At 41.1% G+C, this 24788-nt stretch overlaps 1 protein-coding gene across 2 annotated transcripts in view; it reads right to left on the reverse strand.

Annotated features, from left to right (window-relative positions):
- The window catches only part of DENND4A (DENN domain containing 4A), a 64076-nt gene that overhangs the window by 16482 nt on the left and 22806 nt on the right, over positions 1-24788 (reverse strand). For both annotated transcript variants that reach the window (XM_066634849.1, XM_066634848.1), the window contains exons 6-20: positions 24226-24467; positions 22967-23033; positions 19996-20054; positions 19199-19343; positions 17763-17938; positions 16011-16111; positions 14209-14427; positions 13198-13343; positions 11121-11254; positions 8178-8313; positions 4354-4560; positions 4148-4276; positions 3192-3336; positions 1381-1497; positions 278-427 (exon numbers count right to left, since the gene is read on the reverse strand). In XM_066634849.1, the coding sequence (XP_066490946.1) occupies positions 278-427; positions 1381-1497; positions 3192-3336; positions 4148-4276; positions 4354-4560; positions 8178-8313; positions 11121-11254; positions 13198-13343; positions 14209-14427; positions 16011-16111; positions 17763-17938; positions 19199-19343; positions 19996-20054; positions 22967-23033; positions 24226-24467 (2173 nt within the window). The remainder of the gene's footprint in view (positions 1-277; positions 428-1380; positions 1498-3191; positions 3337-4147; positions 4277-4353; positions 4561-8177; positions 8314-11120; positions 11255-13197; positions 13344-14208; positions 14428-16010; positions 16112-17762; positions 17939-19198; positions 19344-19995; positions 20055-22966; positions 23034-24225; positions 24468-24788) is intronic.

Genomic DNA, 24788 nt, shown 5'->3' on the forward strand with positions numbered 1-24788 from the left:
CAGAAAAACACACACAAGACTTTAAACATAAAGCAAAACAACCAAGAAGAACTTGCCACAAAGCCATATACATGTACATGTTCTTTTCCAGCAAGCGAACAAGTCTAGGGTTGTTGGTTTTGTTTTGAGCGGAGGGAGGGGGATCCCTTACTTTGAAAATGCACCAGTTCCTTAGAAAATTAAGTCATCGTATGAGTAGATGCATACAATAGGACCTTTTTGTTATTGAAGATTAAGAAACAAAACTGAACCTGCAACAGCGACTGTACCAGCTTACCTGTACCAAAGTCTCCTGCAGTATCCGCTACTTTGCCAATTGTATCATTACTGCGAACAATCCTTGAACAGGGCTTTGCACTATTGGAATGTTGATAATTTAATTCAGGAAGGCAGTCACCACTTCCCTTTCCGCTTTCTACCTCTGATACTGTAATCATAAAAAGTAACATGGAGAAATTTGTCAGGAGCCAAGCTTGCTCTTAATAAATGCTTGAAAACATTAATAAACTGAAGGTTGTTTTCCCAGTATTAAATAATATATCTAAGAGAGAGGATGGACACTCCCATACCGTGAATCCCAGACTTGGCGGTGCTATTTGCAATGACTGGGAATTTTGAGATGGCTTGTAAAAGATCCTTGCAAAATAGTCCTATACCAGAAAGAAAATATGTGGCTTCCAAATAATCCCAGGATTATTCAGCCAGAAATTCCTGCCCTCTCCCTTTGTTTCCCCCAGCCACCTTTTGATGTCACTCTTCAGCCAGCAGTGTACTAGACAGTACATCCCCCACAAAACTCATTCAGAGTGGTGGCTTTTATCTTGTCCTGAGCAGGAGAGGCTCAGACACTTGGAGGCAGGCTGTGCGGCATGGCCTTTCCCAGTTTGAAGAGACACTTGGCCAACAGACTGAGGCAAAGAGGCAAAGAAGGAAGGCCCATAGCCAGGGAGACAGACTAGGGACAGACTGCACTTGCTCCCAGTGTGGAAGGGATTGTCACTACCGAATTGGCCTTTTCAGCCACACTAGACGCTGTTCCAGAACCACCATTCAGAGCGCGATACCAGAGTCTTTCGAAACTGAAGGTTGCCAACAACTGGAACAACTGGAGCTGGAGAGATTTGGGGCCATTTCATACATTAAGTTTTAGGTGCAGCTAAAATCTTTTTTAAGGTTACCCCTAACAACATAACACATGACTGTGAAAAACAGGCAATTAAAAATGCACATAATATAAAGGTAGACTAACCAGAAAGGTAAACTGACTGTGGTTGCCTGTTGAGTGCATACTTAGTGGAAAACCCAAGTTGTTGCTGCATAAAGTTGTTGCAGCCCTGCCCTCCTACACACTGAAGCATACATACAAGATTTGATACGTACAAGAACTGGAGTCACTCTCTTTCTTCTCATCTTTTTGTCTGCTGTTCTTTCGGACTGCTACTTTTCCTTGCTTAACAGCTTCTTTAGATAACCTGTATAAGAGATCTGAATGCTCCCCTATCACAATATAAAAAGAATAGGAAAAATAAAGATTTAGCATTTTCGGCTTAAAAGTAGGCAGGATGATGCTCAAATAGCTAAAATGTGACTACAGAAGTTAAGTAGTGATTTTCTTTAGTGACCTTTGTTCAGAACATTCAGAAATGGATATATGATCGGGGCTTACCACCTTCTAAACTTACCCCATATTTCAGAGGAACTTTGGAAAATGACAAAGTTTTGGACTCTCTCCATGTGCCACTGACTTGGCAGAGCACTCAGGTCAGTCATTACCTAATCAAAATAGCATCCTCAATAGTGGCTTTATTACTCCAGTTACCTCCATTATTCACCAAAATCCCTCTAGAACAGGTGTATGGAGCCTACAACCTTAAGCCCATATGTGGTTTTCGGGGGTACTAGCTGTAGCCTTTTGTTCACGAATCCGCCTTTCATATCATAATATAACACCACACTCAGGGAATTTTTTTTTTGGTAACTTTTGTTCTTTCCTATCAGCAGTAACTTGGTAATTGGCAAACTGACAATTACCCAGGGACTTGTGTCATTTATCTGAGAGTTTCATAGGAAAAGAACTGCAGTGTGTTAAATTCTCAGCATGCGACCTAATAGGATCTTGTTTAAATAAAATGTGGCCTTCCAATATAATCCCCCCACCCAGCTCTAGTGCCTTTTAATCAGTCAAAATGCTATGAGAAACCAAAGTCATAAAATGCCCCCAACATCAAAGCAAAGCATCTTCTTGGATGTTCTTACTGTGTGAAAGCCAAATTTCTAAAAAACAAAACAAAAACTCGGAGGCTGATTTGTATATAGTTCTTGTTTCTGGGATATTTTTAAGGTTCCGCTTTTAAAAATTGTATTTTTCAACCTGTTCTCTTCTTCACCCCCCCCCCCCATTCCAGTCGTTCTTCATGGGTCGATTTCATTTATGGTTTTAATTTTTAAAGTATACAGTGACTAAAGGAGTTGTACTTTATGAATATTGTGAGCACTTGGGGAATACTGTGGTTATAAAGCAGCATACAAATTTAATGAATAGACAAAAGGAAATCAGGCCAAATCCTAGGAAATGGAACTGAATATGAAGACAACTATGCTTGACTCCTTTCAAAGACCACATCAGTTGTAACGACTGGTTGATACATTTCAGGAATGTGCCAAGTTCAATTTAGTGTGGGCGAGTCTTTTTTTGAAAAGGCTTATTTATTCATGCCTGAAAACCTGGAGAGGCTCTGCCAGTCAGCATGAATAGCAGAGTGAGATGGACTCATGATGGTCTGAGTTCATATAAGGTGCCATCGTATGGTCATAAAACACATGGTATAAACTAAACTAATTCACAACCCTGAAGACACAAGAATTCCCTACCATGTGGATTGAGATCCACGTTGGTCTGTGGAACTCCTTGCCACAGGATGTGGTGACGGCATCTGGCCTAGATGCCTTTAAAAGGGGATTGGACAAGTTTCTGGAGGAAAAATCCATTACGGGTTACAAGCCATGACGTGTATGTGCAACCTCCTGATTTTAGAAATGGGCTATGTCAGATGCAAGGGAGGGCACCAGGATGCAGGTCTCCTGTTATCGGGCGTGCTCCCTGGGGCATTTAGTGGGCCGCTATGAGATACAGGAAGCTGGACTAGATGGGCCTATGGCCTGATCCAATGGGGCTGTTCTTATGTTCTTACCAGAAAGAGCTTTGTGGATACCATTTGCAGGTTGCTTTCTCAGAACTCTTTTAAACTGAGCAATTCCTAAGATGACATTCCTTATCTTTGTCCACAAGAAGTAGCCACTCCGGTTGCTTGAGGGCCAGGTACTTTCCAAAACAGCCTGTAACAATATTTAATGGAAAGCATTTATTATTTCTTCACCTGAATCCAGCATTCTTCAGTTTATTTTCAGCTTATTGTTTTCATTTTATACATCCATACAAACTGGCAAGATAGGCTTGACTGACGCCTGATGCCTTGTCCATGAAACTACATGGCTGAATGGGGATTTGAAACTAGTTTTTCCTGGTCAGCACCCTGTACTCTAACCTCACGAACAAGTAACAACAGTTGTGGTAAAGATGCTTCTGAGCTGCACCCATTCAGATTGCAGGTGAACTCAGATGAGTGAATGCACTATGCCTATTTTTTTCCCCCTAACACCAGACTAGGGTGGGAATTTAGACTGAAGAAACAGTGTTTGAGTAAAGGGTTAAATACCCCTCCTGCAGTGCTGCTGCCCCTGCAGCTGCTTTAAAATAAAAGAAATGAACAAATGAGAGATCCAGTCATAGAGCTCCAGAATCACATCTGTTTTGCTCCTCAAAGCAGGTACTCAGACTGCTGGCTACTGTGCAATCCAGGATTCAAACCATCAATAGGAAGGTGTCTGCTTAAGATGCTTGAAATCAGACACTGGTCAATTACAGCCCAATCCTATCCACACTTTCCTGGGAGGAAGCCCCACTGACTTTAATGAGACTTACTTCTGAGTAAACATGCACAGGATTGGGCTGCCAGTCACTGACTAAAAATCAGATTGGGTAATAAGCTATTTTTACAAAGTATATCTTTCAGTACTAAAACGATAGGTTTTCAAATCATGAACAATATTTGATACACATTATTTCCCCCCCCCTTTTTGTATCTACCTTATTATAATAACCATATGTGATGGCATTTGGGTCTACTCCAGCTTTTTTCATTTCAAAAAGGACTTTCACAGCTAGCACAGGTTGGCCGTACTGTCCACATAACTGCATCAATACCCGGTAGCATACCTGAAAAAGTACACTGTTAGCGTTTCCCTCTCAGCAAGATCGTCACCATATCATATGCCAGCAGGGATATCATTTACCTCATCAGGTGGATCAATCTTTTTGGTGTGCATTTTCCGCAGAACATCATAGGCTGTTCTCAAGGCTCTTACTTTGGAATGGCAAACCTTGACGTAGGCAGGGAGGCAGATAAACCACAGGCCATAGCAGTGGCGCAGCAAGCACCTGGACCACATCTGAGGGATGGAGGAGTATCTTTTGGCTATCTTATGGGCTGACTTGATTTCCTACAGAGAAATATGAAAATGATTATGCTTTAGGTAAATTATGTTTTTGAGAATCACCTGGAGGTCTGTGAAAGGAAGGAAAAAGACGGGGATGGTTGTCAGATGATCCAAATGAATACAAGTGATTGTCAGGTGATCAGACCTGATACCTTTTTCAAAGCTGCAGGCAGTGAAGACAAGGGGGTTAAAGAAGGAAGCACAGGGGAAGAAGAAAGTTTAACCCTTTCTTCTGTGACATTTTTTCTAATTGAAATAACTCCCTTTCCCAGAAAATTACTATTAACCCTGCTGGGGGTGGGAGGGGGGAGATGGAACAAATATGTGTAAATGTTTTTCTCCACCAGGGTAATAACCACTTAAGATGAAATACTTTGATATGAGAATTATGGAGGAGGGAAGGGTTTAGCTCTCCTCCCTCACCACCAATTGGCCAATGAAATTCACAGACTGGCAGTTGTTCTTAAGATCTGAAGAAGACAAGAGAAGTTCCAATCACTATCTACTGTGTTACATGTTGTTTGGCTCCTCAGACTGAATAATCTGCTTGTAGCATCAAGACCACACTATCAGCCTATACCTGCTCATCAGCTCACCAAAGTAGTTGCTTAATTGCTTACCTGCCTGCCCAGGATGTGCCTTGCTTCATCTCTTGCTGTCTGCCAATCCATCGATGGGCAGACCTTCCGCCTTTCTGATTTGGCACAGCTGTATTAGCAAGCTCTGACAACCACATTAATTCAACAATTGTGCCATATCTAATCTCAGAAGACTGATGCTTCTAGTTCACAACTGGAAAAATGCAAGGATGACTAATACCACTAACACCATTTGAAAATGCCTGTTTGAAATGCAAACCATTATCTGGTAAAATCATTTCAGAGTGACGACATGCCAGCATCACCAATGCAGAACATAAATATTAATCTGAAATGCAGTAGAATGCAAAGTCCATTCGAGAGGAAAATAAGCTCCTTAAAACATTGCTCAAACCACAAATATAGATAGATAATAAAAATCAAGGTGCCATTCTCTGAATGCTGAACAGGAATAACTGTAGGAAATAATGACTGGAATCACTCTCTCAGTATGCTTGCTGTATGACTTACGGGCACTCAAGTTTTTGTTGTTTTTTTTAAATTAAAGCATAGTGTGGGCATATTACTCTATTTGCCACATATATTACTATATATATTACTCTATAGGCCACACTGTGCTAACAAGAACAAGAAATAAATGAAGCGAAGTGATGGAACTATCCAAGTTTAATGTTAAAGTTATTCCCAGCGGGCCCCAAACACCACCAGAGGAGGAGGATATAGGAGGATATACACCTAAGGATATGCAAAGAAGAAACCCCAGTTAACTGCTTCCCCTAAGATTTGCCAATTTTTGAAAAGTGCTGAAATTCTAGTGTGGCAGAGTCCACTAATTCCCTTGGGGCTTGTCTGTACCTCCTAATGTTACTTCTTAATTGCAACAGGATGAGAGAGAAGGGCTCTGTTCTGCAAAGACGTGTTACAGAGAAAACAACAATAGGACAGACACTGGCTGGGATCTCCCCAAGGTCTTGAGAGTGCGCAGTGGGATTCCTTTTTCTCTTTGAACAGCAGACCCCCAATGCCATCTCATAATCTGCTTCTGAAAGTCTCTTCAGTGTACAGCAGGGTTGGCAAAGGGTGGAGAGGAATCCCAAGCATAAGTGCTCTTGGGCGCACAGTTACTTGCACAGCTCGTTAGGTCTTTTTTGGATTTATGTTCTTCACTCAATCAAAAATTGCACTGGGTTATCAGAGGTCTTGTCTGAGATGGCTATGATATTACAGTACATTTTAACTAAGGCAGGAAGAGAAAGGTCAGAGACATTTGAAAGTATGTGGCATCCATTTATTGGTCATCCATTTACTGTAACATGGATATGTTATTCAATGTCTTTCAATACTGTAGGGCAAGATCATCATCATCTTATATTTTTCCACAAAAAAGCAGTTTGCATAGCAAAATAATAATAAGATAGTTCCACCAGAGAGATGCTACAGTAGCCCCCACACCTCCCATGTTAGTTCCTATTGCTATATGCACTGTGGATAGTAGCAAACTCTATACTTTCTGTAGAGGAAAGGCTTCAAACAAAGAGATGAGTCCTGGGCCCAACACTTACAGGAAATGGGCAGCAGAGAAAGCTTTTTGGAAAAGGAAGCGGACAGTGAGAATGCTAGTCTCATAGCCACTGGAGGAATGCTAGCGGAAACAACAGCTAGAATGCTAAGAGGAAGAAGAGTCTTTCTCACTGTCTGTTTCCTCTGCTATCCACTTCATGTTAGCAGATTGGGCCCAAAGATACTGAGGTGCATGTTGGTGGCAGAGTGCATGTCCTAACAGCAGATGAAATGGGGGGCTGGGTTCTGGTGATGGATTGGCCTTAATCATCCATGTGTACTTCAAAAAAAAAACCAACAATGGTTAGGGGAGGAACTGAAGGGAACAGGAACAAAAGGACAGTATAGAACGGTTATGAACCGTTATGAAGAGAACGGTTATGAAATAAAGCAAATTACAAAGAGGAAGACAAAAATTATGGAAGAAACAGTTTTTTTAAAAAGACTTGGGGTGCAATCCTAACCCACTTTCTAGCACTGACATAAAGGCAATGCAGATCCGAGGTAAGGGAACAAGCATTCCCTTACTTTAAAGAGGGCTCTGTGAGCACCACCCAACTGCAGGGTGCAGCACACATCCCATTGGCAGCGCTATGCCAGTGCTAGAAAGCGGGTTCGGATTGGGGCCTTAGTAATATAACATATCTAATTCCACCTACATGCAACAGCTGCGGTGGATAGTGGAAGGAAAGAAAAAGAAAATGTGAGATTAAATTATAGTGTGGAGCCTCTCGGGAGGCTGTAATCCTTTTTAGAATTCAGAACAGGCACTCAAATTAAGTACATGTCATTGAGAAGCAAAGGTTTATGGAGCACTTCAACACCGGAATAATTATCCCTGCCATGCCCCTATAAAACACAACATGCACTCCAGGATTCTTACAAGGCTACAAGTTTCATGATTACCTCTAAAGGCCATTTCTATAAGCATACATTCCACAATATGACCCATTTATTGCAATGTCTGTACTTATTTCTTAAACCCTCTTTGCCATTTTTCATCTAAGTTCTTGATAAGGCCAGGATCCAACTACACTAGGTCATAACCTGTGGGATTTTTGACCTTTTACTCCTCCCAGAGAACAGAAATGCCATTACCCATTGTATCTTGTTTTTTCCTAAGTCTCAAATGCAATTTGCTGACTGGAATGGGTGGGGAGGAAAGGAAGGATGGCAGCTGCTTGAGTAACACTAGAACATAGTCTCGGTGAGCATGAGGAACTAGCTGTGACTTCAACTGTTGAACTGGATTTATCAGCACTTGGCCAGGAGTGCTGGACTATCCAAGTCCAGAATCCAGTTACTGAGTTGGGAGAAAGGAAAAGGTCCTGTGATTTGGTAGAACCCCCAAAGATAAGCAAAGAGACTTCAGAAACCCTGTTTACCGGTGGTCGTTTTGGGACACACAGTAAATTCAGGAAACGCAGAACTCAGAACATGAAAGGCATATTATATTAGTACCTGTTTTGTTCTCCTGAACATCGGCAAGGGACTGTTGGGATTGCTGGCTTTTGATGACAGTTTGCTGTTCTGTGTTGTCAGGAGTTCTGCAGGCCGTTCAAACAAGTCTTGTCTCAGCACAGGAAACCCATTATAGCTGAAAAAGAAAAAAGGGTGTCATTTCATTTCATTTCCTGTATTTTTATCTCATATTATCCTGAGGGCCCAGAGCCATGCCACTGGTCTACAGCCTAATCCTAAAACAGCTCCTTCTGACAGAACAGGCACATGCACAGTTGCAAAGGTGCCATAAGGCATGTTGTGGCAGTTTGCAGGCCAGCGCTACCAGCGGAGTGGCCTGCGCTGGCAGGCTTCCACCAGCGCTGGTGCTGCACTCGCCAACCAGGGTAGGTTCTACACCAGGCAGTGGGGAGGCAGGTGGGAGGACATAACAGGGACATGGAGGGAGAGTTTTGGGCAGGGGAGGGCAATCCAGGCCCAGGAGGGGGTTAAGATCAGTAAAGGATACCTCCACCACATTCTAACCCCCACCTTGGGCCTGAAAGCCCTACATGGGCTACTCAGTTCTGCACCAGCAATTTAGCTGGCACAGATCCAAGGAGACCCATAGAGGCTGCTGGGGCTCAACACAAAATAAGGGAAAAAATGATCCTTTACCTCAGCTGCCTTCCTGATCCTTTTCCTGAAGGAAAAAATGATCCTTCCAGCTGCCTCTTTGCCCACATGGCTGCCAGCTAAAATGGCTATTTCCACAGGGATGGAAGTGGTTCCACTATAACAAGAAACTAAACAGAGGCCATACAAGCTTGATGCATGTGCCAGTTATGCCATTTTCAATAAAAGACTTGGGTGAGGAGGAACCTTCAAGCATTTACCAAGTGCACCTGTACTCTCCATGGCCTTGTAGGAAAACTGGTTACTGACCAGGGATCTTTATACTTACTTAAAGCTCAGTATTTAATGAAAGTGTTTCATTTTTGTTTTAAGTATTCTATTCCTTTGGATTGACAACTTCATTAGTATTGATTGCAGTTTACGCAAGGAACTTCTGTAAAGCTTATTTAGTTTCTAATGAACAAAGCAGGAGCAGAAGCCCATGAAAATCAATACAAACATAGTACATTTGTTTGAAAGAAAAGATGAGATTGCTGTATTTAAAATGAACTTTCAGGAAGGCAAAAAAAAACACACACCAACTGAAATAATGTTTGACAGATATAATTACTAAATTACTTATATCTTAATCCTAACGATTCAATGCTATGGAGCAGTGCTTCCCAATGTTTTTTCACTTGCATACCCCTTGGCAGCCCATTTCCATAAACTGTACCCTTCATATTAACAAAATGCTTGCAATTAATATAGTTGTTTTTATTTCCAATTTATATGTTTCCAGCTACTGATCAATATCTGACAATACACAATTTGATGACCAAAAACTAGCACTTGATGGGGCTTTTGCAGCCAGCCTAGCTGCCATCCCTCCTGGCTTGCCAGAAGGAAGGCATTCTAATACAGACCTGCCTTTTCTACCATTATTCTTTTTTTGAGCACCCCTAAAGGTCCTCACAAGCACCCCTGGGGGTACAATGTACCCCAGGTTGGGAACCACTGCTATGAAGAGACAAAAGGCTTCTCACAAAACAAGAAATCTCCTTTGCTCTTTCTGGGCTACAGAAGTCACCCAACATTTCACATGAAATGAATCTGTCCCAGAGACCAACATACATGAAAATTCTAGAAACACTTTATTTTAAGGCACCTTAATTTCTGTACCAAGTAAGATGCATATTCTACAGCTTCACATATTACATTTGTTTAAACCTCAGCCTCCATAAACTTACACTTTTCCCCTTGGTATATCAGCCCATATAGGGAAAGCAAATGATATAATCACATAAGGAAAGAGGTAATTTAATCCTATTGCAGTCAACAGAACTGATACTCTGCTTATCAGAACTGACAAAATGACTAATATTCAAACATGCTAATTTATATGGCTCACTTGCTCAAATCATCTGGAAATATTGTAGGCTTCTCTTCCCTTACAGCAGACCGTGGCTTGAATTATGTGTTTTATCAGTTAGAATTGTGCCTAACGCTAACAGACTCAAATGCACTCTCTCTGAACTGTCCTCCTCTTATTTATTTATTTATGAGACATAGCCCGCCTTAAAGAGCTCAGGCAAATAACAATATTCAACTGACAATCATGAAAATTTCAAAGCATCAGTGCACACATTCCATGAATCACAATAGCAGCATAGAGCAGAATGTAAATTAATGACATTTTTAATGACATAAAAATTACTATTTTTATGTATGTTTTTAAGTAAGCTTTAAGTATGTTTTATGTAAGCTTTTAATAGCTTATATTAACACTATTGGAAGCAAGGATAAAAACAGTTCAGCTCCCATCCTTTATATACCCTAAAATGCTAACTGAACTACAAAGCCCTTGTTTTCAGCCCTTGCCAGAATTCCTCCAAAGATGGGAGAGTTCTTAACCCATTAGGGAAAGAATTTTACAGATGTGGCACCAGCACATTAAAGGCCCTGCCTCTTGTCACCGTCCATCTAACTAATAGCAGCACACGGAGCAGGTTCCCTCAGACGACCTTAGGGGACAAGCTGGAATATATGGGACTAGACAGTCCCCAAGGTAACTTGGTCCCAGGCCATAGACAGCTTTAAAGATTAACATGAGCGGCCAATACAACCAACTGGAGAGGCCAATATGTAGAAGATTATGTCTTGGAAAGTAAAGAACTAACATGTTCCCTTCAGGTCAGAACTAAAGCACAGTATAAAGTTAGCTGCTGCCTACAAGATACAGTAAGGTACAGCTAAAATTTCCACTGACACAGAAGGTGTGATATAGAAAATGTTATACAGGTAACAGAGAGTAAGGACTACTATTTGCCAGGTTCCTGCCAGGGATACCTGTACTGTGACGGAAGCTCTTCTCCATTGGGAAGGTGAGGTATCTCCGGAGGAGTTATGAAAACAGTGTGCTCACTCTTGTAGGTCTCCTCAAGTTCTATAAGCCGTGTGTCGCCAGTCCTATCCGAATCTACCTGCATGAAGTGGATTAATAAGGAAGTATTATACTTTTGGCAGAGGCTGGGTTTTGAAATCACTAATGAATTGTTTTGGAAGGAGTTAATTTGAGTGCCAATTCCAGAGAAAAGCAGGGCATAAACTGGTTAAAATTAAATAAATTCTTCTTATAGTGGTATTTAGAAAACAGTTGGCAGTGTGCAGGCTAAGGAACATTTATTAATGTGAAAACCTATTTTAGACAGCAGTTCCCCATGAATTCCCCTACCTTTGGTTTCCAATCTCTTAGAAATGAAGGCAAGAAAATGCTGCAGCTTGGACTTCCTTTGTAAACAGATTTAGCAATTCAGTATCAAGATGACAGGTTGTTTTCAACAAGCTACTTTCAAAGGCATCTGCTGTCTCAAATCATATTCCTTTTGCATAACATTCTCTATGCCTAGTTTGGTGACTTATCTTGCAAATAATTCAGCACAGTTAGTTATTCACAAGAGATGTTATTTTTTAAGTACTGCTTTCATGTGTATTTTACACTGCAGAGACAGCACCATGCTATTTGACAATAACTCAGTTGAGCTGGCCCCATTGACCTGCTCTGCATAGCAAACCCTGCAAGGAATGACAATCATCAGATGAACAAATGGTCACTTTCTTTACAAAGAGCTAATTTTTTTTCACAGGATCCTGCAACAGCTCCAGTTGTCTGCCGTTGGATAACACTTTTTCCCTGCTAGCAGTGGACTGATTGTCATCAATAAAACTGCACCTGGGGGAGCCAGCCACCTTCTTAGGACATGGGGACAAATGCTCGATTTTCACAGTTGCTACATTCCTCTCAGGTGTACAGCATGTACTTTAGATCTGCAGCAATTACCAGAAGGGTACTCTTGGAATAGTGAATGTCATTGCCTGTGGAATACTTCTGCAGTTTTCAGAAATTTCAAGGGCATACTATTCCCAGATTGCAAGCCAGCTGTGAACATTTTAATTACCTGGACACTTACAGACTTAATAAAACCTGCCAGAAACAAACCTTTGGCATCAGAACAAATAAGATAGATAAATACAGTTCATGTTACTGAGGCACAGAATCACAATGCAGTTACTGCAGCTGGAACCCCAGCCCTTGCACCTCAGCCTTCTGGTTTGGCTGCCACCCCACAGTGTGGCCTGCCACAGAGTCCACATCAGCCAGAAACTCAAAAATGCCTAGACCTGGCCAAGGTGGTACAGGATATCCTGTTCTATGGACAGTGAAAGAAACATTGGACTTTCACCCACCACGAGGGTGTCATCCCAAGATGAGGCACAATCAGTGAAGCCACTCCACAACCACTGTTTTCTTGCTTGGAGTGGGTGGTGGGACTGGAGAGTCTGCCACACTCCTGCTGGTGGGAGCCAGGATGACAAGTATCACCCTTATGGTTTGCTGCAGACTCTTAACCAGCTGTAAAAAGCTTCTTTTCCATTGCTTGTTAGAAGGCATAACGTCTTGAAGCGCTTCCCTGTCCTGTCCTAGAAAATCCAAACTGATGGAGAAAAACATTGCAGAAAAAGACCAAGATCCTGCACAAAGTGACCTGTGGATAGCAGAGTCTGTATGCTTGTTCTGCAGGGGCAGAAAAGAAAACTACTGGGGAAGAGGCCTGCTTTCGTAAATCTGTGCGGAAAGTGCCAGGGTGTTACCCATCCTAGGATGCCTTCCTCTACTGTGGAAGAAATTACCCAGAAACCACAACGGTGCTGTGTTCTCCCCTGAACAGATGCCAGTTTTCAATCAGCTATATGGGCAACAGTGGTAAAGAGACTGAAAGATAAAGACATGCCCCACTTCATCATGCACACATGAACTTGAGGACAACAGGAGGCTGAGAGGGCCTTACCATACTTATTAAAAACTTTGCTAAGAGTAAGCATAATCAAATGGAGTACAACTGAGAAATTTATCAGCCACACTTACTTTATTTACGCAGTCATCAAAAAATGCAAGGCTTGTATCTTTATCACTGACAAAGGAACATTCTTCAATGAAGCGAATGAACATTTGAGTCTTTGTCATCATAGTGTAGAACTTCTGATGTGAACGATCACGGCTTTTTAAGAATCCTATTAGAAAAAAAAAAAACCCAAATCAAAAAGTGACATTCTGAACATAGTTAGAACAGAGCGTACAGTATAGTCTACTAAAAAGTGAAAATAAATTAAACAGGACAAGGCATATAGAAAAAACAAACTACTTCACACACACACACACACAAATTCCCTTGCCTCTGGAGGGTCTTCTGAGCCCTGCAGAAGCCATGTGTATCTGGACCTACCTATGCCTTATAAGGCATTAAAAACATTACTTCTTTTTTTAATGAAAAACCAGAAGGAGCGTTTTTTTAGTTGTAACATTCATTCTGAGCCTAGGCTCAGAAAACCCTAGGAGGCAAGGGGAACAGAGCTCCTCTCGCCTTGGAGGGGGCGCATGGGGGGGCGGGTCTGTGGCCCCCCCATATTACGCTTTATACCAAATGCAGATGTTAGCTAAAATGGTGCTAATTGAGTTTTCCCATTAAAAAAATTAAATTATATACACAATACTCTTTTTCTATATATAGGTCTTTAAATCAACTTTGTTTTAAACCATCTCCTAATACAACCGTAAAGTCTATGTTGGCAAGGGGTACATCTGATTTCGCTTCAGAGTTCCCCCCTATACTAATATAATCATACTGGACACAAAAAGGCAAAGAATTTATTAAAAGTAGTCATGTATGAAGTGAAATTTAGAGCTTTGAATGGTTGTGTTTAGATGGAACAATGGCAGACATTTCAAATTAAATTGCATGAACTTCAGTAACATTAGAGAAACTGACCAGCATTTCACATATTTCTGTATAAGGCATAAACTATATTTCCAAGTCAACCAACTTTTTCCCCTCAATTAATTGCAAATTAAAGGAAAGTCTAAGATCCTATGTTATACCTTGCAGTTCAAAGAGGGAACTTGCATCTGTTGCTGTTTCAGAAGGTGCTTCAGTAATTGGTCTTAGATATGACCTGTAACCTTTCAGTATAGATGCCATGAAGCAGAGAAATGCTTCTTGGATTTCCACATCTAACAAATGCCGCTTACTCCCTGAATGAAAATCATAGTCATTCATAGCCACCTCCATCAGCACATCATCCCTTGGCCTTTGCTGCACTGTGAGGGAAGAGAAGGTTGAACTGTGAAAATATTGCCAGTAGTAACAGACAGCAGTTTCCCTTTTATTCTACAGGGCTTACAAAATTCTAGTTCATTAGCCAACCTTGCTAAATTCATTGTGCCACCTTAAAAGCAGCAAGTGTTGTCTGTCCGTCTCCATCAAAAATACAAAGGCTTTCAAAAATTGAAATGAACAGCTTTATGCAATTGCGTGAACAGCTTTTTTCAACCACAGCCTATCAGCCCAAACATTGTTCATTTCAATGACCAACAAAAATGTTTATGTTCAGCTGATGTGTACCCTCAAGGTGTCACTTGAAAGACCACAGTATACTCTGGTCAGGTGTTAAATTTAAATACATCCCACGGAATGAAGTTCTTAACTATGGCAGGGAAGCATGAAATACGTAGCTTTTTAAATGTACAAAATACCCAGACAAGCACATTTACTTTTGCAGAATAGTAGTTGCCATGGAAACAATGACAGAATTGGTCTAAGTAAAAACTCAGTGACATCCACACAGAATGGGACAATTCATGCAATGTGCTGAAATATATACCACGATCAGTGAAATAACTTAAAAGTCTGAGGGTGAAAGCCACCAGGGACTGTGCCTGTATAGCTCCGAATTATGTTAATAGGGGTTACATGTGGTTCCCAATCAACACTGGATTCCCCAGGGAGAAAAATAAAAAGCCAACAGGAAAATACTGGTTGGGAGTAGAGCCAGATGCAAAATGGTAGTTCAGGAGCAGTGCCAATTATCCCCCACACTTCATGAGTCCTATACTGGGATGACCTGCACATACAAGTACAAATCTACATCTGAGTTGGTTACAAAACAGCGATTCTAAAATAAAACTCTTAACACTGGCCAGCAAAGCTTCACAAAGAGCTGGCCAAAAGCAACTAATAAATGTTCACATTTCAGAGGCGAGGGACACATGAGTATGGTACAGATGTAATTAGTAGAAGGCCTGTAATCTACCCACCCCTCTCCATACACCTTATACAAATCACCAAGGTCTGTAAGTTTGGTTCTCTCATGTTCCTTTTTTATAAAATTCACATATCTGTAGGGCCAAAGACAATTGTTGGTTTCACACTCTCTGTGTAGAATAAGGCCTGCTGCAATATGTAGCAGTCAGTTTTTTTTCCTCCAAAGCAAGGACTCTTCAGCCAAAACAAGGAAGTCAAGGATACTACCCATTTTTTCCCTATGCAGGCATGCGCTGCTTAACAACCTTCCGCTTAATGATGGACTGATATAGGATGGTGGTCAAAGCACACCATCTTAATGAAGCAGTCAGGCCTCCCATAGCCTGCAGCAGAGTGTCTGTATACACAACAATTGACTAGACTGAGCCGAATGCTCATTTAACGACCTAATAATCACATAACAAAAGGGATCAGATAATGTATCCCCGTTATTAAGTGGCACACACCTGTATTAGCTTTTCAAACCAGCTTTCCAATAAGCTCCTTGCTACTAAATACAAATAACTACTTAACCACCTGGAAACATGGATTACCATGGTGAACTGATATCAATGCCAGTTTAAAATCTTTCTCTACTTACATTCTGCTAGCTGCTGATACAAGTTATTTAAAGTATTCATCAGGTTTTTACATGGTTTCTTTGGCAAAATCTTCCAGGCAATATTTCTTTTATCTCCAGGTCTAAAATAAGTAGAAAATGAAAGATTTTACAAAAAAGACACAGAGGACAACAGCCACCAACATGTACAAGTAACCTGCCCCTGTCAAAAGATGACATCTTAGGAAGCAGACTTCTCTAGTTTTTCATGCCTTTGCTCTGTTCTGTTGCTGTTGGAAACCTGAGAAGGAGCGATTTCCCTCCCTTGTGTGCCTTTCTGTGGGAAGCCCTGAGCCTGCTGTTTGCTTCTATTAATATTTTAAATCTTATTCTTTCCTTTGCTTCCATGCTAATTGATTCAGCTTCTCATCTCCCAGCCTTGCTGCATCTGATGATGACTAGTTTCAGCTGTGTTTTCTACAAGCACTTGACTGTTACAAATATCTGAGAATACCTGAAATCTATACAGGTAGAAACAAACTGGTTTAGGATTACAGTTGGCCAGCATCTTACGGGAGGATTACATTCAGCTGTCAGTGCATAAGGCCAAAATCACATATACTCAAAATCACCTTGGAAATCCCTCACAGCCAACAATACATCCTGTCTCCTTAAAAACTACAAGACACAGATGGGAACTGAGACCAACTGTGGGAACAGCAGCTTCATTCTCTGATCTTAGGCTCCTCCTAGGGCATATATTTTGTAAGCAGAATGGCAAGTGGAATTGTCTGCACTATTTAAATAGTTGTTTTTCTCTGTTTTGTTTGCAGAGTGCATGTAATTGAATCTGAACAAGTAAAGTGTGTGAAAGATGTGAGACAATGGTATTTTTATTCTGGGTGAGGGGAGTTAAGGCACCCATTCCAGGCCTCCCTTGACATATTTTTATCCTGTCTTTCTCCCACTAAGACAGCAGTTCCCAAACTCTCCAGGGTTTGCAATCACCATGATTGTGTTGCTGCCGGAGCCAAAGGGGTTTTTTGAGGGCTACCCATGATAGTGCTGGCCCTCTGGCTGGTGCGGGGAGCCGACAGACCCCTCTGCAGGCTCCCCAAGCCTCCAAAAAGCTAAAAATAGCAATCACAACTCATTTCTGGTTTCATAATTGCAAACTGGAAAAAGGTTAAGATTACTATTTTTAGCTTTCTGGAGGAATCTGAGGGCTCCCTGCACCCTCCTTCTCCTTAGAAGACCTTCTGAGGGCCAGAAAAGCCATATGCAGCCTCCCTGGCCCTCAGAACAACTATGGATGGCAGTGGGCATGGGGGGGCAGCACATCCAGGTGGGGGGGCAGAACCTCCAGGCATGCGCCCGGGAGCCACAGTGGCCAGGACTTTCACTGAGTTAAGCAGATCACTGTGTTCTCACCCAATATGGAACTTATGCTTCCAGGGCTGCTTTAAGGATCACTGAGAAAATGTATGTGTTAAGCTTTAAATATCTAAAATGCACCTTATACATACTAAGTGTTATCATGATTATTATTAAGTGGCAAATTGTAAGTGTGAATGAGTTATCACAGATGTAACATCACAGGCTCAGTATGTCCAACACAATGTTTTCAACTGAATCAATTCACCTACATAGCTGCAAATCAGCTACTGTTGAGCAATCAAGTGAAGTTTCTAAGTGGCACTAAGATACTGGGGTGGGGGGCTTGGAATTCGGCTTTACCCTTGCATCTGCCACTAAATATTTACGAAGCAGTTCAGAAAAGTACTTAATACTTACTGTGAAATGGTGTTTGTATCTAGGTCAACGCAGCTAACATCTGGTGGAGGGTCATAGAGGTCAAAATATCTTGAATCAATTCCTACTATGAATGGACATGGTGCACTCAAAACATCTGCCAGGGCCAGGGGGCAGAGAGGAATGTACGGGCATGGCCAGTGAAAAGGAAATATCATCTTAAAAGGAAAAAAAGCAGTGCAAACAGATGTGCTTCAAGTAAAAACAACTATCTCCAAAACACTATTACACATATGAAGCATACTCAGCATGAACTGTCTATTTCAGACACATCAATACAGCTGTAATTTAGAGCTTGTGAAAAACTATAGTTCCTTCCTTGTAAATTTTTTTTTCTTTTTACGATTTTGCCTGGTAGGGACACAAGGGCACAATCCTCCATGGAATTTTCTTGTCAGGCCCTATTGAAATGAATGGGAATTCTGCAAGAGAACTCCACTCACTTTAACAGGGGCTGTGCAGAAGATCTTCCTGGGAGGCTGTGTTCAATGATAGTCCCACAGTCTGAAACTGACTGAAAAGCAGGAGAGAGAGCATTCAAAACAACCTCAGCATCTGCACAAACATTCTCAGAGAGTAAAAACACAACAACCAAGAAAATATTTAGAACATGTCTCCCAGCATGGAGCAGAAACGAGGATCCAATGGGCTGCTTACACTTACGCAAGGGGACTGCACTAACTCAGTGGGATTCAAGATTTTATTTCTTTCAACATTTGACTTCCACACTACAGTCCAAACTGTGTTTGAAGCTCCTCTCAACTTCAAAAGCAGTTTGCAAAGCAGCTGCTGTTTAAGCAAAATAGTCTCAAGCCCCCTGGGTTTACAGTACTAGCTGTATGAAGCTTTGGAACCTGGTCACAGTAGAAAATACAGGGGGCCCCTGTACCTATGGATTCCATATGCACAGATTGGGTATGCCCTCCCCATGCATGTCCCCTTGAGAGGTGAGGGGAGCTCTGCTCTCTGTTCTGAGCCCAGCAGAGGCCAGGAGCATCCACCCATGACCTCTGCTGGGCTCAGAATGAAGATTACAGGCTGAAAAATGCTACTTCCAGTTTTCAGCCAAAAACTGGAAGTGACATTTTTATGCCATTAAAATACATTAGGAGGGCCAGGGAAGCCCTCCTAGGTTCAGAAGTTCAGCTCCCCTATCCTCTGGAAGGTGGGAGGTATTCCCTTGTATCTGCGGTTTTACTTAACTGCAGGGCGTTCCGGAACGGAATCCCTGTGGAAATGGGGGCACGCCTGTACATGAATAAATTCTAGTCCACATTTCTTCTGAGGAAGTAAAGGACTTCACCAATAAATAGCGTGGGTAGATTCTGGTCCCTAGTACAGCCAGTGAATTTTTTTACTTTTATTCCTGACAAAAAACTTTTAAACTGTGTGGCATTTCAGAAACAAATGCTACTTACAGAGACAAGTGCTTCTGTTACACTGGTAAGGACAGAAGGTCGTAAAGAATGGATAAGGATTTTATGTTCGGTAGCTGCAAATACAAGGAGAGTTACAGCATTCTCAGGTCCAAGGTTCTGCAGAAGAGTTGAAAACTTGCCACCACTATTATATAAAGAAAAAAGAATACTGATGAACACTGATTTTTGTCCCACTCTTCCTCCAGACTGCTCAGGGTGACCTGTGACTTGCACAGTTCCCCACTCTCATCTTCACTACAATCTTGTGAAATAGGTTTTGCAGAAGACCAAGGTCACCCAGTATTTAGCTTTGTGGTTACAGTAAGGACCGAGACCCTGGCCCCCCTGGTTCAAGTCTAAACCCCACCCCACGCTAGTTATTAAATGGCTCCTGTAAATTTACTGTAGCTGTTAAGCTACAGTAAAAAAAGATCAAATTATACAGCACTGAAAGAAGATGAAAAAAGAAGTATTGTCTTTGGTACTATCACAACTCTTCCCCCTCCTCTCTAAAGATATGTACTGAAAAGCTTAATAACAAAACGTATTGTATTATGATCAGTAGAAATAATATTAGTAAAAGGACTCTAGTAAAAGTAACCCTAGAGTTATTATTCACAGTTAAAAAAAATGTTCCAATTTTTCCTTGTTGGTAAATGGCTAAAAGAAAATGGGAAGAAGCTCATTTCTCTGACTCCAAATATTTTTCTCTTTCTTTTTTCCTCATGTCACTCATTTCTCAAATTGCCCCCCACCTCCAGCTAACACGACACTTATAAAATTATATTTTTACTTGCCTCAGTGGTAGAGGTGATGATATGGGCTGACTAAGAATCAGACTGTCGTGAGGTGAAAGCTATTAAAATAAAAAAGCAGTGTTTAAAGAAATTAATGTTTTACTTGAAAAACAAATACGGAACAAAATTAAAAGGCTGAGAAGCATATTTTTATGTGTACATTATGTTTTAGACATCAGATAAAACAATTAAAGGAAAATTTGTGATAAAAAATAAAATTTTAAATCACTATCTGGTATTACAGAGCCAGTTCATACCTGAAAAAAATTCATAATGGTGTATGCAGAAGACAGCCATTAACTGACCAAAGACATTCCTACCATTTCTTGCACTTGGGCAGAAATAAAAAACTTCACAACACATTGGGAAACCAAGTAAGCACAAGTACTACTACAAGACAATTTTAGCAAACATGTATTATCCATGACAGAATCCATACCATTGTCACATGTGGCATAACTTCATTTTTAAATAACTTATACCCTTATATTAAATTCTGAAGTTTAAGATGGCATGTTATGGCACAGTTGCAACAACCCCGGGTTGGTGCAAGTGTCTTGTGCCAGCCAAACGCTGGGTTAGGACTGCGCCCTAAAGAATTTAAACACAGATATCTTTTCCCCAAAAGTTTCTTTAGCAGGAAGAATGCCCTTAAGAAGACCCACAATGATATCCAAAGTCTAGGATCTAAAAGTCTCAGGCTTAATAGAATAGTTAAGACACTTCCACATTCCTTTATGCTCCTAAAAGCATGGACATTGTAGGTTACTGTGTTTGTCAGAATCGCCTTGCCATGCAAGCAGCAAACAAATTCTATGCTTTAGCTTTAAAATTAAAATTGCCCAGATTTTCTACATTCTCCGATATTGTGCTCACACAATATTTATGACAGTATGGCAGCTGCACAATATGGGGCATGTTACTATTGTTTATAAATAGCAAGGTGGACCCAAAAAATGTGGTAACAACAAATTGGGGGGCTAATGGGGCTTTAGCACTTTGTCTTTACCATTTTTGATCCTGACTGCAGCCCTGCCTTGCATGCTATTTTTGGTTAGAAAAAACGCTCACTGATTCCCCCCCCCCCAACTAAAAATAGTGTATGGGGTAGGGCACGCCTGGGATCAAAACTGTGGCGAACTAGTGAAGTACTAAAATTGTCCCCATCAGTGGTGTAACTAGAGGGGGTATAAAGGGCTAAGTTTTGCAGGGACCCTCACCGTGGTGTGCAAGAGGCCCTTCCTCCTTCCCTTCAGAGCCATTTCAGCTAGTCACCACCATTTTGCTCCCCCTACCTGGAATGACTCAAACGGGAGGGGGCCACTTGCACCCTGCACTGAGGCTCCCTGCAAAACCTAGCGCTTTGCACCCCCTCTGGCTACGCCACTGGCCCCATCACGGTTTTGCCACATTATAAATCCACCATGTTTTACAAAAAAAATATCCCTACCCCCATGTTGAACAATTAGGCACACATCTAATTTGGTTTTAGCTTACATGTACCTACAGTTTTCCTTCTCAGGAATAGAGGAGATGTACATTCTACCTTACATAACCATCATCACTGGGGATTTGGGCCATCTCAATTCATAAACAGCACAGGCAAAAGGGTTAATGCTCACACCCAGCATGGCAGACTCAGAATGAATCCCAGCCCCATCCATGGCTGCTATCAACACTTTTTCAAAAACACAACATCCTATTCATGAAATTTCCCTATCACTAGGGTTACCAGATACAAACGGGGACAGAATGGCTACACCTTTAACTACTGTATAGAAGAGGGAATTTTGGTTTAAATAGCTGCACCTGCCATAATTCCCTCTTCTACACAATGGTTAAAGCTATAGGCACTCTGTCTCTGTTTGTATCTGGCAACCCTACCTATCATATCTAGCACAGCACTCTGAAACCTTTTTGTTTTTGGAAAACACAATGGATTTGTACCAACCCACTGCAATAGCTCTGAATTGTTGATGTGGTAAAAGGAACAAAAAGGGGAAAAGGAAAGTGTGTAACTTTGGGGTGAACACAAAAATGAAAGCAAACAGAGAAGCCCTGTACCTCAAAGCAAAGTGTTTTAACTATTGTAACTCAGCTATTCTTCATCAGATATTTTTGGAATTTGGCCACATTATCCTTCATATCTGGTACCATTTGACAATCTCTCTACCAAATTGCTTTGATTTCAAGTTAAATTCAATGTTCAAGATTAATCAAGGTATAAAGTTTTTAAAAAGCTAACTGAAAAGTCTTAACTTATCAGCTGTTATCACATATTCAGCTGTTATTAAGGAGGTTGCACTTTGAGAAAGAGCCCTGTATTAAAGTACCACCGTACACCTTAAAACCAAAGTAGGGTTAATTCTATGCACATCATAAATACAGGAAAGAGCCCTCAGAATGGTCAGAATTTAAATAATTCTGATATTCTGTTTTAAAAGTTGGGTTGTTATGCAAATTGTTATGACAATTGTAAAGTATAAGTGTTAATTGTGTTGTGTTGATATGCCAATAAAGGTTTTAGAAAGAAGAAGAAGGAGCCCTCAGAATGAGGGGTATTTAAAACAGCATTATAACTCTGGACAAGAGGATAGGACTTCCTAATCTTCACCTCAGCATCAACTATGTAAGCATGAATTTCCACAACATTGAGTGTTGGGAGAGTTAGAACAGACAAAAGAAAATATTTCTTTACTTAGCATGTGGTTGGTCTGTAGAACTCCTTGCCACAGGATGTGGTGATGGTGTCTGGCCTGGACGCCTTTAAAAGGGTTTTTTTTTTTTAAAGAAACCTTTAAAAGAACTTTCACATTGCCTAATCTGCATTGTTTTTAGTAGAGTCAGGTCACACATTTATTATACCTACCAAGTCACCAAGCACAGAGAAATCAAATGATGTATGTTCATTCATGAAGGGACTCAAAATTTAATAAAATATGAACAAAAAAAAAGATAAATTTATTCTTACCTGAACTAAAATCCTTGGTCTTTGTGGGGACGGAAAAGGAACTTTGTGCATAAAATGAGAAATATGCCTGGGAAAGAGGAAATACCAGTTTTAGTTTACTATAAACAATGAACCTGTTTATGGAATACAGGATATCGGTATAAGTAGATATGGCATCCAGCATAAGAATATTCAGTGCAAGAACACAAGATGAGCCCTGCTGGATCAGACCAAAGGCCCACCTGCTTCAGCACTCCATTTTCCACAATGGCCCACCAGTTGCCTCTGGGAAGTCAACAAGGAGGATCCCTGCAACTGGTATAGCACAGTTTATCCAACTGTGTGCTTATTTCAGTGCAGAGCTTCCAACAGTGAGCGGTGCCTGACCAAACTGCAGCAAAAGAAGTGGGGACAAATTGAGATCGTTGTTGGAGGCCTTTTGCCAGCTGCTTCTGCATTCTGTGGTAGGGGGCAACTATGGAGAAGGTCTTGGCTGTTACACCACAACTATGAAACACTCCCCAGAGCGGTTTACCTCATGCCCTACTATCTTTTGGTGTCAGGTAAAGACCTTGTCGATTTCCAAACATCTAATAACATTTTTTTTAGCTGACTTCCTGCTGCTGTTACTTGTGATGCTCTACTGTTTTTATTGTTTTTTTTTTACATTGAATTACTTTTACTGTTAAATTGTTTTCTGTGTTGTATGATTGTGGTACATCAATGGCCTGAAACGGGGGAAATTCCGCAATCCAAAAAAGTCTCTTCCAGATTGCAAAAGCTATTACGCTCAGACTCTTGGAAGCATTTCTTACTTGCCACAAATATCCAATATATAAGTATTTTCAAACGTGGGGGGGGGGGGTATTTTGCAAGTGCAAGCACCAGGAACCTGGTTTGAAGGACATAGATGGGGCAGGCAAACAGGCAAAGTGGTTCAAATCACATATAATGCCAAATCATGGTTTAAGCCTTCAAATAATCAAACCATGGTTTAGAGCTGACTGCTTTTGTCTTCTATCTGCTTAGCATTCCAGTCTTCAGGTACAATGGCCTCTGGAGATGGAGCAATCATTGTAATTATGATGTTCCAGTTTAGACATCATCCCACAGTATAGTGAAGCTTCCTTAATCCTGGTTCAGTATGATGTCTCAACTAAACCAATAAGGAAACCCAGATAGATCCTGGATAGATGGAACATGCTGTGTGAACAGGCTGGCTTGGATCAACAACGTTGAAGACAATAGCAGTGAAATGCAAAATACTCCAAAGAACTTACTTCTCAATGGGCAGGACATGTGGACCGGAGATGGAATAACGATACAGAAAGGTAAGAAATTTCTTGAAAGCATCAAAAAAAGGCCAATGTGAAAGAAGGCAGATGCATTTGCTAGTTTGGACTGTCTTGGAGCTAGCAGACTTCCCATCAGGAGTAGTTGGTAAGCCCAACTGAGATCTTTGCTTTTCTGTGAGATTCTCCTCAGAATACGTCTCATAGAACTGAATTGCAGCACCATAAACCTGCAAATGATAATGCAGTTGATTTATTGTCATGCCTTTCCCCCAATCTCAAGTACAGGAGGGCCCCTGTATCTGTGAGGAATGTGTTCCTGCAGGTTCACTGTCCCTTCTAGCTTGCCTGCTTACTTGTCTGTTAAAGCAAGAGGCTGAGTGCCTGCTTGCTCAGTTAAAGCAAGAGTCATTTTGCACACAATTATGAACATAAACAAAGATAATGGGCATGCAGGGATGGGGAGACTGCAGGGAACTGTAGATAAGCGAATCCGCAGATAATGGGACCTGCTGTATTTACCTCAGACTCAAGACAATTTACACCAAAAG

Source organism: Tiliqua scincoides, chromosome 8 (genome assembly GCF_035046505.1).
Source record: "Tiliqua scincoides isolate rTilSci1 chromosome 8, rTilSci1.hap2, whole genome shotgun sequence".
Classification (NCBI taxonomy): Eukaryota; Metazoa; Chordata; class Lepidosauria; order Squamata; family Scincidae; genus Tiliqua; species Tiliqua scincoides.